The sequence below is a fragment of the Protobothrops mucrosquamatus genome, unplaced genomic scaffold, assembly GCF_001527695.2.
Source record: "Protobothrops mucrosquamatus isolate PMUCROS unplaced genomic scaffold, P.Mucros_1.0 scaffold1660, whole genome shotgun sequence".
NCBI classification, from domain to species: Eukaryota; Metazoa; Chordata; class Lepidosauria; order Squamata; family Viperidae; genus Protobothrops; species Protobothrops mucrosquamatus.
Genome location: NW_015387817.1, coordinates 44,987 through 58,556, shown reverse-complemented (window position 1 = coordinate 58,556; position 13,570 = coordinate 44,987). Strand labels below are relative to the sequence as shown.

Sequence of the window (13,570 nt, the reverse complement as noted above, 5' to 3'; positions counted from 1 at the left end):
AACATTATCCGTTTTATTTATAAAATTTAGACACCCACCCATCTCACTCTCAGAATGTCAGAGTTTTGCATACAGGTAGTCCTCGACTTATAACAGTTCGTTTAGTGACTGAAGTTACAATGGCACTGAAAAAAGTGACTTATGACTATTTTTCACACGACAGTTGAAGCATCCCCATGACCATGTGATTAAAATTCACATGGCAACCAACTCATATTTATGACAGTTGCAGTGTCCTGGGGTCATGGTATCACCTTTTGTGATCTTCTGACAAGCAAAATCAACGGGGAAGCCAGATTCACTTAACAACCATGTTACTAACTTAACAACTGCAGAGATTCACTAAACAACTGTGACAAGAAAGGTCATAAAATGGGGGAAAACTCACTTAACAAATGTCTCACTTAATAACAGAAATTTTAGGCTCAATTGTGGTTGTAAATTGAGGACTGCCTGTATAATCCTGTACTGTATTGCATAAATATTTTTCATGTATCTTGCCTTTAGGAAAGCTTTTAACTCTTAACTGAAGATTCTGTACGAGGATCTTTAATAAATCTTTACCTTCTAAACGCTACAAACCTAATGAATGACCTTCACTGAACTGAAATGGGAATTATTTTTAATAACCCTTGAAAACAATTTCAGGAATAGAAGAAATCCTTCTGATTCTCTAACTTAGAATCCAAACTGCCATGTTTAAAATGATTTTGTGCACAAGTAGCAAAACTCCACTTTTTTATACTATAAGCAATATGAGAAAAATACCTTCCCTCACAGCAATCTCTCAGAATTGGAAAGCAGTCCCCTCAGATTGTAGTCTCAGATATTTTCAGCTTGCCTCTATGAACTATTTTCCATCCCAAATGGATGATATGAAGCACACACACACAAAATACCTGACATTGGGTTTTTCTTGCTTTCCTAATTACATCCCTTCCTCCTATTTGGATATTATTATTTTGATAAGGTATACAAGTTTGCTAGAACCTTGTAAATATTCAAAAAAATAAAAATATATTTGAGGATTATGGATCAAAACTAAGAGAACCATCAGGCTGTTGTTTCTTCCTCTTCTACAGGTACAAATATTTCAACATCTTTTTTCCTGGTTTGAGGTAAACCTTTGGTTGCCATTTTGTCCAAAGCAGGACTGAACATTCCTCTTACAACATAGGATTGAATCTTGTGGTGCCACTAGCACCAAGTTTACATTATTTCTATTTTCATCTCTGTATCCATTTCAGATCCAGGACTTCGATTCTACTTGTATGAACTACTTACATTTCATGTCTTCCTGATATTAGACTTTGCTTGCTTGTTGAACAGCAATGTGTTATATTACAACAACTCTGAGCTTGTAATTGCACAGCACAATCCTATTCACATTTTCTTGAAAGCAAGCTTACTTGTTAGTAAGTAAAACTGTTTCAGACTGAGTTCAGTAACTTGCTCCTACATAAATATAGGAATACAATCTCAAAGTATTTACAAATGTTTGAAAAATGATAGAACCTAATGAACCCTTAAACATTTAATTAAAAACCAGGAACAAGTCCATATGACAAATACAGCAACCCACACTATTAAATTACACTTCTCATATACAAATTTGAATACAATGCCCACAAAATCCAAGAATTTACAACCAAGCAAACTTAGCATAGGCATTCACAAATTGGAGGGAATGACAAAATATGCATTGCAACACAAACTGTATGATTTATATACTTGCCTCTGATGTTGATATGTACAGAAAGCTGACGGCTTGTACCATGTCACAATGCAACATTTTATCATTTTTGTTTTACTGAAGTTTGTTCCAACAATTACTTTTGTATCATGAAAATATTGTATAAACTCTGTTATATTGCTATGATAATTGCTAAATGGAAATTAATAATGGATGGCAATTATATCGCTAACTGGTACTTATTAAAATTTACTTGTTCATTTTGGCATATTTGATGCACAACATATATCATAAAACCTTGAACAATTCATGCGTTAAGCTATAATAAAACAGTACATTAGAGAAACTCTAATAATCTTATGAAATGCCTTATGACTGGTTCAGAATGAATTAGTCTATATAGTGAAATGCCATGTAAGAATTGTTCTAACAGTGGGGTCAAAATGAAAATGATTTTTTTCATAGAACAATAAGAACATAAGATCATTTATAAAGGAATGTAAGAAATCTCTAACTTCCAACCACAAGTTATTATGGGTGATAGAATATTTGGTAACATAACCAGTTACAAAAGATATACTTGTTTATTGACTTTTCTTATTTTCTCTGCTTGCTTTTCTTTTCTGCTGTATTTTCTTTAGTTCTGTCATTACGTTCACTGTTTTATAAACCCAAGCAATCTGAAAAACAAAAACAAATGACATGTGAAATTCAATTCCTAATAGTGTTCTCATTTCTTCAGGGGCCTCTGTTTATGCAATCTAAATCTCCAGTCATAAGATGTTATCAAGCTTGGTGAAGCCCAATATTTGAAGTACTGACAAATTTTCCAAATGAGAACAAAACCTCATTAATAAGTACAGAACGTTATCAAAATAGTAGTGAATAAACAATAATCATTCTAAAACACACGGCCTTTGTTTCCTCAACAAAACACTCTTTGTCATTCTACCTTACTCACCTCACTACTTATAACTTTACAGATTACAGACATATTTTAATTTGCATAACCCTCTACAAGGGAGTTGAATTCCTGATCCTTTTTAGGTTTTCTATTGAAGCTTCTGAAACCCAAATAAACACAATTTGTCCTTCAAAAGGATGGTGTTGCTGGGTTTCCATTACTAACACACTTTAGTAGTTCAAAAGGGTTACCAAGTTGCCTGGTAACCATGACTGACTGCATAGGAGCAACTTACATCACACATGTCAAGATGTCACTAAAATGAGACAAGTGATGTAATTTACGTTATGATTATAGTGGCTACTAATAAATGCCAGGGGATCAAACATTATGAAAGTATTACCAGACACCATGAATAGGAATTTTCTATAATAAAACATTTTTTTCTGGTTTCTTTTGCATTTTGACATGATGCCAACATTTTTAAGGCAAGAGATTAGCGCTTACCACTATGAGGATGGCATTTAGCAGTAGTGGTGTTGAGAACACTAATGAAATAAACATTCCTTGGGAATCAAAGTACTGGTGCTTTGAGAAGAATCTGTAAAGGAGCAAAAATAAAAATAAACATCCTTGGTGAAAACAAACTCCATAAAAGACAACAGGCCGCGTTCCAAACGGAAACATCTTTTAAGAGACAAGATTGTACTCCTGAACTTTAAATACTAAAAGTTTTAAAACTTTTTTTCCAGGTTATCATCTGCTGTGTGTGCTAGTTGTATTTCGCTGGCCGCTCCTGAGCATTTGACTCAGTTTATCCACGCAAGGTGGCAGAGGTCTCAAATAAATGCACTCTTAGAATCATGTTTTCAGTGCTCCTGCTGTTGAGCTTTGATTTCTTCTTTCAGGAAGCTCAATTATACAAACGCTGGGCACAAGGTAGCAATTGGAAAGGAAGCAAAACCTATCTTTTTAAACATGTATTCTTCTATGGCTTTTACAGTAGAGACAAAAAACAAAAAAAACCAGGAAAAAAACCTAACGCATAGATAAAAATACAAAAAGGAAAAAAATATATAGAAAATGTTTTAAAAGGTGAAAAATTACAACAAAGGAAAAAGTATATCATTTTAACAGTAGTTATAATTTTATATATAGTTATTTAATGTGATTATTGTTCAAATGCATGTATATTTCTAATGCATTTATATAACTATGTTTTTTGGCCTACTATATAAATGAGTCCCCTTTTTCATTATTATATTTGCCATATAAAGTTACATATAGAAGCAAACCAATTGTAGGCAGCAAGTGCAATCAGGTCCTTAATCCATTGGGTGAAAGAGGCCATACATTTATTTTTCCAATTAATACCAGTTGTTGGCTTCCAATATGTAATACTTGACAATAGGTTCCAGATTCGGAAAACTGAATCCTTTCTTGTTAATTTGTAATTGCATTTTCTGCAAAGACATTCTCCTAATTGAAGAATCCCACAGAAATTTTCTAAGCAAAGACATTATTTTCTGAACCATTTTCTAAATATATAAACTGGGATTCCTTTCAGAATATAAATTAATCTGGGAACAATATTTATTTTGAGAGTGTTTGCCTTTCCCCAAAGGGAATGAGGACGACTCTCATTTATTAATACCTGAAGAAACCCTCTCCATATTTTACTTATATTACATGTTGCTGAGTTATATCTTTTAGTATAGACATACCTAAATATTTAATGAATTCAGTACAAATACAGAATTGATACACCTTAAATGGATGGCTAACCAAATTTCCATCTATAGGCATCAGTTCCAACTTGATCAATGCTGCTTTTTTATTAAAAGCATCTATCTTTTGCATCAACAGTAGGATGGTATTATAAAGTTTAGAAATAAACAAAAAAATATAATCTGCAAATAAAACCAATTTGTGTTCAATTGAATGATGTACCATTCCAAGCCAACCCAAGGATTCCACACAGGTATTAAAAAACAAGGGTGAAAGTGGACATTCTTGTTTCTCTCTCTCACTAAACAGTGGAAAAATAGGAGAAAATATCCCATTAATTTTCTCTTTAGAGGTGGCCAATTTATATAGTATCTTAATCCATTTTATGAATTCCAAAGGAAATCCAAATCTGTCAAAGGTCCAGTGGAAAAACCTATCTTGTTTCGGCTTCTTCTTGCCAAGTCACAGACTTCCTTTTGTTTTAAAGATTTAAAAAACAAAAACCAAACCCACACATGTATAAAAAACATTGATGTTTCCCAGCATGAAAACATTTACTCCAAGAGAAAGATTATAGATTATACATTTGAATGCCAAAGGTTTAATGTGAGGCATACCAAAATCTCACCGATTTCACTGACCAGAAAATTAGGCACATGCTCTGGTCTCCATTTTTAGAGTATTTGGAATGCAGTATTTAAAGGAATTTAATGACTTCTGCCAGAGGTGGGTGGAATAGAACATTCTGTTGCTAAGCTCAATTTCCCATCAATCCTAGGTAAAACGACCCATGGTAATAGAACATGGGAGTGGCAATCCAATCATACTTGGAAAGCATATATAGGTAGTCCTCGACTTATGACCATAACTGAGCCCAACATTTCCATTGCTAAGCAAGACAGTTGTTAAATGAGTGGTGCCCCATTTTATGAGCTTTCTTGCCACAGTTGTTATGTGAATCATTGTAGTTGTGAAGTTAGTAACATGGTTGTTAAATGAATCTGGCTTCCCCATTGAATTAGCCTATCAGAAGGTCACAAAAAGTGTTCACATAATCCCAGGATATCACAACAGTCATAAATACATGGCAGTTGCCAAGCGGCTGAATTTTTGATCATATGACCATGGGGATGCTGCAACCGTCATAACCATGAAAAATTGTCGCAAGTCACTATTTCCAGTGCCTTATAACTTCAAACAATCACTAAAGAAATGGTTGTAAGCCGAGGACTATCTGTATTGCCAGTCACCAGGAGAGGGGAAAAAACAGGAGACCACGAATTCAAGTCCTGCCTTAGCCATGAAAGCCAGCTGGGTGACTTGGGGCCACTCGCTCTCTCAGCCCAACTCGCCTCAAAGGGTTGTTATTGTGAAGAAAATAAGAACAGGAGAAAGACTTATAAGTTTTGCTGTCTTGAGTTATTTGGGAAAATAAAGCAACATGAAGGTTTTTTTTAAATACAGTATAATGTTTTATGCAGTTGTTAAGATGTATCTTTCTCTCTATATATTAAAATAATGTAAAATAATGTAATTACCTCCAGTTTGCAGCAGCTACTTCATTTATGTATTCTGCACAGAATACCAGGATCACTAGAAAGACAAGTACAATTGCAGATTGCTAAAGGATATTGAATCATCAGTACAACCAACTGGACAACTGGCATATAAAATATGTATTGCTTCACAGAACGGAGGCTGGCATGGAAACATTTCAGAAGGGACCCTCCAGAGAGCAAAAAGAAAGGCGTGGAAAAATACTTTCAGCCTTGGAAGATTTTGTTAATGTAAGCTTACAATGAATAAGAATAGTACTCCTGGTTGTGCTTCTTTTCTAGACTACTTAACGAGGCTAACAATTTGTAAATGGTTGCCAACAAAGGTATTTGCTAAATGACAAGCTGTTTGTCAACAGCAGTGTAGGTTTTGCATGCCTCAATCCCAAGATTACTTCAGGTGTCCAAATGAAGTTGGAGCAGCAGCTGGAATCAGCAATGTTACAGTATCCCAGGTAGGGATATTAATGAATGTTTTCAACACTTTTTTGATTTGGGGAGGGTTAGAACAGAAATTGGAGGACTCTGGAAAGACACTATTCTTATTCCCAATTTTAAAACCTGCCTGGTAATGTGTTTGGAGGATGCTGGAGAGCAGTCCAGGTCTCCACATGTAGAATCAAATCCCAAAACTCTCAATTTAGCATTACTCTATAGTCAGACAAAATGTTAGCTAACATTCAACAATATCTAGAGGACAGTTCTTCATTTTTAAAATCAAGGATTATTGCATGGTGGATATTTCTTTCCCAGTAAAGAGCTTTTACATAATATACACATTTCAGCCCTATATTGATTTGACTTAAATTAGTGGAAACCTTCTGTATCTTTTTTTAGAAGAATTTTTACATTTTTTAATATTTATTATTATAGCAAGATCAGATAACTCATAAACTCAACACAGAAGTAATACAAGATTCTTTTATTCATTCAATCTAGAAACTATCCATACTATCCTATAGAGTATAGATTTCAAGGAAACACTCAGGAGCTAATTCTCATTCATGAATTAATTAATCATATACCTTTCTACCAACAGTAGAAAATGCTGTAGGGAAGATCTAACGGATTTAACTCCCAATTTCCTGTCTTGTGAGTGGAATTGTATCATGGAAATATTCCTGCCAGAACCTTAAGTAAGATTAAAGTCTAGCTTGGGCTCACACATTTCTTTATTCAAAAGAAGAGAAGAAAAAAGTGACCTCCATGTGCTCTCAGAATGGACAGAGCAAAAAATTTGGGACTTAAAAAAACAGGCTATGAAGGAATTTAAAAGGCCTTAAGTCGTAACAAAATGTAATTTCCCCATTTCATCCCTTCAACATTCCCCACTATTTCTTACCCCAACTGAGCCCATTTGGCAGTACTGCCCTACTTGACTCACAGCTATTCTCATGCCACAAAATACCCAGTGTGGCCATTCAATGGACAGAAAATACCCATAACTGTACGCCTTTGAGTAATAATATAGTGCTTGGTGTGATTTAGTATATTCAATAAGCCCAAAATTAGTGGTCTGTAAACCATGGTTAGTATATTGCATAGAATTTAGCCAGCTGTGTTTTATTCTATAAGCCATGGCTTAGTGTGACTTTTTATAGTCTAATCATTCTTAATAAACAAAGAACATTCACACCTGACCCTTAAATCGTGCCTTATCGTCTATCAGAGAACAAATATGTCCATAGAAAAACTTCATATAATACTTACTGATAGACAGAAAAAGTCCTATTTGGAAACGGTAGTGCTGGAATGAAAGGTAAGTAAACAATAAGCAGACTATGTGGAAAAACACTAGGGTTAAAATCCATGGTTCAGACCAATCTGTGTCCTATGAAAAAAATAGAAAATAAAGTTATCAAAATTATAATTGCAGATGAGAGCCATTTGTTGACAAAAAACTCCCAAGTACGTTTATGTTTACAAAATATAATGAATGAATGCAATGTGAAACTCATTAGAGTCCTAGGTCTGCCTTATATTTTTGCCTGAAGCAGGAAGCAGTTCTTCAGGAGCAAACAAAGGAACACATAAAAGCTGAAATTTCACACTCAAAATTATTTTTTTGTTTTTTAACGTTACCTCTGGCCAAGATTTTCTCCCACCTGCGAGAAGCGTTTCACACACTTCTTCCTCTAATTTGCAATTCCCGTATCTAAGTTTTTTGCAGGACAAAACTTCTCAGTCTGCCTTTACTCCAACCTTGTCTTGCTGTGTATATGTAGCCCTCAGCTTACAACCACAATTGGGCCCAAAATTTATGTTGCTAAGTGAAACATTTGTTAAGTAAATTTTGCCCCATTTTACGACTTTTCTTGTCTCATTTGTTAACTGAATACTGCAGTTGTAAAATTAGCAACAGTGAATATGGTTTCCCCATTGACCTTGTCTGTCAGAAGGTTGCAAAAGGAGATCACAGGACCACACGACACTGCAACCGCCATAAATGCGAGTCACTTGTCAAGCATCTGAATATAAATCACGTGACCATGGGGATACTGCAATGCTCCTAAGTGGGAAAATTGGTTATGTCACTTTTTCAGTGCCATGTAACTTTGAATAGTCACTAAATCAGTGGTTCTCAACCTTCCTAATGCCGCGACCCTTTAATACAGTTCCTCATGTTGTGGTGACCCCCAACCCCCCATCCAGCTGGGCGGGGGGGGTATCAAAAACTTGACCAAAAAAAAGAGAGGAAAAAATGGGAAAGTATAGGTAGTCCTCGACTTACAACAATTCGCTTAGTGACTGTTTGAAGTTACAACAGCACTGAAAAAGCGAATTATGATCATTTTTCACACTTATGATTGTTGCAGCATCCCCAGGGTCATATGATTTACATTCGGATGCTTGACAACTGATTCATACTTATGACGTTCAGTGTCCCAGGGTCACATGATCAATGGCCAGGGGCGTGGCCAGCTGATCACTCAGGTTGCAGAGTGCCTGTGGGGGGGAATCTGTGGGTCTCTGGGATGGGACTGGGGTGGGTGCCTGCCTTCCTTCCCTCCCTTCTCTCCCCTTGTCCCTTCCTTCCTTCTTTCCTTCCCCCCTCTTAGTCTCTTCCTCCTTCCCTCCCTCTCTCCCCTTGTTCCTTCCTTCTTTCTTTCCTTCCTTTCCTTCCCCCCTTAGTCTCTTCCTCCTTCCCTCCCTCTCTCCCCTTGTTTGTTTCTTCCTTCGTTCCTTCATTCCTTCCTTCCCTCCCTTCCATTATTCCTTCCTTCCTTCCCTCTCTCATTGTCCCTTCCTTTCTCCCCCCCCCTCCGTGCCCAGGAAGGGACAAGGGGAGGTGGATAGGCTGCCAGTGTGGCTGCCTGTGCACAGGCAGAGACAGAGGAGAGCTCCGCCCAGCTCACTTGCTCAGCTTCGCTGAAAGACATGCTGTTTGCTAAGTTAGCAGAAGCTCCAGGATCAGCCCGGGCTACAGCTGATTCGCGCTTCTGCTAAATTAGCAAGCAGCATGTTTTCTAGCATTGTTCCTTCCTTCCTTCCCTCTCTCATTGTCCCTTACTTCCCTCCCTCTTCGTCCCTTCCTTCCTCCCCCCTCCGTGCCCAGGAAGGGACAAGGGGAGGTAGATAGGCTGATTCACGCTTCTGCTAAATTAGCAAGGGCTGGGCTGCTCTGCAAAAGCGCGGATCAGCTGTAAAGGCTCGCCCCGATCCTGGACAAGAGGGAAGGAAGGAAGGGCCAAGGGGAAAGAGGGAGGGAAGGAGGGACAAAGAGGGAGACGAAGGAAGCAAGGAAGGAAGAGACAATGGGAGAGGGAAGGAAGGAGGAAGAGACCAAGAGGGAGGGAAGGAAAGGAAGTTCCAGCCAGCAGAGGCTTGGCAGCCCGGCTGCCGAGGAACAGAAGAGCGCAAAGCCAAGGAGAAGAAGGTGGTGGTTTCCTCCCAAAGAGGGCTCCTTTTCTCCACCCCTTCCCTGGGTTTGTGGGGTGCTCCTTCGAGCCTGCCGCGAGCTTTCTCCTCCCCCCCCCCCGCTTTCGTGAGGATTGTGGCGCCCTTGGGAAGCCGATTGTGCTTTGAAGCTTAGGAGAGGAGGAGGAGTCCCTTCCTCCTTCCCTCCCTGTCAAGCCCCGGCGGGCTGGACATGGAGGACGGGCGGGGTGGCAAAGGAGACCGGCTGACAAGCTCAAGTTCGGGGGTCGCCAGCTGACGGGCGCAGGAGTTGGGTGCTGCCCCGGCCTTCCCTTTGCTGACCTGCGTGCACGAGAAGAAGTCAATCCGGTTGCTGCACAATGAGTCTCTGGGGAGGGCGGGGCCTCGCTCTGCGCCTGCGCTCTTCATGCACCCCTTGCAGGGCACATTTGGTAGAGTTTGTGCAGACTGCCGCCAAGCAGAATATTTTCCACAAAGTGAGGTGGAGCGGAGGGGGGGGGGGAAGGGAGAGAAGACGGTTGACGAGCCCTGCCTAAGACCATCGGAAATATGTGTTTTCCGATGGTCTTAGGCGACCCCTGTGAAAGGCTCGTGCGACCCACAGGTTGAGAACCGCTGCACTAAATGAATGTCGAGGACTACCTGTACCTTCGTGGCCGTCCAAATCTCCCCTCCGGACGCTCATTGTGTGGCAAAATCCGATCCAGCTACTATTATAACCATATCCCCCCCCCGCGTGCCTTTTACCCACGCAGATGTCGAGACAATCACTATACTTGGTGCCTTGGAAGGGATTACAGATCGTAGTTGCCTGCCAGTGCTGTTGCCCCGTCTTCCTGAAATCATACAGGGAGCGGGCAATTGAAAAAGCCAGCAAGCTCCTGCCTTGCTGTAAGCGGGAAGGTGGCAAAGAGGCGATTCCCCTCGGGATTCTCTGAACTCCCCCCAGCATCCGTAAATCCCTCCTTGAAGTTGCAAATTACCGCACCTTCGCCTAGCAGGGTCAACGAACAACCCCCCTAACCTAACCCCCTTTTTCAATGCAAAGGGCTCGTTTTCCTACGACCCCCAAAACCGCAAAGCTCCCTTCTCTGGTTCCAACTCGGGAATAAGTTCACACGCGCGATCGTGCTCAGCCTAGCAAGAATCACCTCTCCCCGGCTCCCTTCCTGCAAACGTTCCCAGCGGGAAGAGGGAAGCCTCCGCGGGCAGTTATTACCGTGAGGATCCTGGTGACCCCGATAGGCAGGCGCCCTGGAGATTCCATGATTTGGGATGAATTCCTCTGCCTCAGCCAAACATTCCACCCAAGTTTGTTGGCGGGGGATAAATATTAATATATTTAATATTAACCAAGTAAAAGGAATGGCTCTACATGCTAAGCGTTTGCAACGCTTCTTTATCGCAACAACCGCTGCGCAGTCATTTCCATCAGAAAGCCGGAAGTGTTTGCTTTAACTAATTTCAGCTGTAGTTCTTTGGGAGTGAGAGATGAGTATTCTCGCGAGAACCGACAGGCGACGGCTCTTTCCGATGCTTGGAGCGACTTGATTATCGCGAGACTTCGGTAGGCTACGGGTATATAAATGGGGCAGGGCGGGCGTGTTGCGGCGTTAAATGTTGTGGGGACTGGTGGTGTGGGTTGCTTTTGTGGGTATGGTTGCACGAAAGGTGGGAAGGGCGTTGAGGGAATAGGAACGAAGTACAGCTTTGCTGAAAAAGGAAAGAAAAATTGAGAATGGCAGGAAAGCAAATAAGCTTTTAGAAAAACATTTTTGTAATTTGGAGCGCAAGTCCGCTTTTATAACAGCGTGTCTTGGGAGGGACGCTAGGAAATTAAGGAGTTAGCATTTTTTGAAGACGCATGCAAGTTTGTTTAGATACGCCTAACTTTGAGAGCGAGCCTCATTTCAGTGACTTTATTTAAAAGAGTAAAATTAACCATGAATTCCGTTGAAGCGCTATGCATACTACAGAACAGAAATAAAAGGAAAGCTGTTAGTAAAAAAAGGCAGGATAAAATGAGAAAAAAAAACAGGAAGTCTGTGAAACAAGCATACAATAATACTTAGTGTGATTGAAATTTAATATACAAAAGCTTTAATGAAAAAAGTATTTTAATTGGGTTCCCTTGAATTTTATGGGTATGCAGTAATCTACATTAGTGTGCTACATCTCTTTCCACAGAACCTTGTTCCCATCTAATTCTGGCTTATTTTGCTTAGTGTCTACATAGCAGTATTGAATCTTTTTAAAAGCAAAACTATAAAGCTGAAATTGCTTTCCTGTAGGGTAAATGATAGTTTACTGGTTGAGAATACCTTACAGCTGTTTGATTGCCTCATTTGTTGCAATCAAGTGCTCAAAACACCTGACAGATTCTCAGTGTCTGCAGGTGCACAAAGTCTTTTTTTCTTCAAGTATTGCTTTGCCTGCAGCAATGTGGGGCCCTTCAAGAGTCCATTCTCAATTCAAACCAGCCACAGTACCCCAGCCCACAATTCCTACAAGTCTGCTTTGTTTCCCACTTGTTAGCCAAACTCATATTGGGCTGCAGTTCTTCAAGCAGTGTTTAGGAGTGTTGCTACTGTAGTTAAAGATGAGTTTAATTCCAATTGCTCTTGTTGGGAAACTTCCTCAGTAGTTTGCTATCTTAACTGAAATGTAGTAGTCTCTTATCTTGAGAAAAATCTGAAATGTGTCTTAAGGGGAGAAGCCATATTGTGTAGCTTTTTTGCAAGTAGTGTTGGAGGGAGTAACCAGAAGGAGGATGTGTTGAGTGTGCCTATAGTAGCCCTAAATAAAAGCTAAATAGATCTAGCCCCAAATTCTGTCATCAACCACATTGTAAATAAGGCATTCAAGCAGCATGTGTATTGGGGAAAGGGAAAAGCACTTTAAAATCTGAACAGCTAAAGATAAATTTAGCCAGGTCAGGTAGTGTAGACGGTGATCTAGAATTGGTTAGCAAAGACATCTTTTGTGTGTGATCAGTGGAATGTGAGGATGAACTGTTGGAAAAGACCATAATTTGCCTGGGGAAATTTTAGCTCCACACAATCTTAATTTATTTTTTTGCTTTCCTGCACCAACTTAAAAGTGGCAATTTCACAAGCAACCAATCTTGGCTTTATCCTCTAGCTTTGGAGTTTGGAAAAAATATCATCCAAAAAGGCTACTTGAAAATCAAGATTATTTCCAACCTTCCCCCCTTTCCAAATCCTCCCCGGTTTACTTATTTTGAATCAGGTTTTTTCCCTGAAATTTTTCATATGCTGCTGCTTTCAGTTCAAAATAAACTGACTCAGGGTTATCCATATGGGGCATGTTAGATCTTTGATTTTGGTAACCTGACTCCAGATTGATTTTGGGCTGCTAATATAAAGCAGTAAAATGTAACAAATTCAATAAAAACACAATGGTAGCTTGAACAATCTTCCCTTTAACTTAATAAATGATATCACATGTATCTGAAGGTGAATATGAATATATTAAAATGGTGTATTAAGAGTTCACTTATATTGTAAAATTCTAGAATAAGGGTATAATGGCTTACAAATACAGTATTTGATTATTTCATACTCCATACATGAACTCAAGTTGAAACTAGTTACAGATAAAAAGCACAATTTTATGTTTAATACCAGATTCATAATCATTACAAACATGCCACTGTAAGAACATTCATTTTTTGCTAAAAACATAGCATGTTTTGCCAGAAACTATTTGATAGTGAGAACTAATGGTTGATTAGCCAATAGGTCATATCAAAGTACACAATATATCACAAAACATTACACAAGGCCATCT

The 13,570-nt window shown here is 39.1% G+C and overlaps 1 protein-coding gene across 1 annotated transcript; it reads right to left on the bottom strand.

Annotated features, from left to right (window-relative positions):
• Nucleotides 1–1,521: 1,521 nt before the first annotated feature.
• On the bottom strand, nucleotides 1,522–11,206 carry TMEM18 (transmembrane protein 18). The gene is made up of 5 exons (XM_015822743.1): nucleotides 10,980–11,206; nucleotides 7,592–7,712; nucleotides 5,864–5,918; nucleotides 3,105–3,198; nucleotides 1,522–2,373 (listed from the first exon to the last, which is right to left on the bottom strand). Exons 1-5 carry the CDS (start codon nucleotides 11,025–11,027, stop codon nucleotides 2,278–2,280), a joined length of 414 nt encoding a protein of 137 aa, XP_015678229.1. The 5' UTR covers nucleotides 11,028–11,206; the 3' UTR covers nucleotides 1,522–2,277.
• Between the last annotated feature and the right edge of the window lie 2,364 nt (nucleotides 11,207–13,570).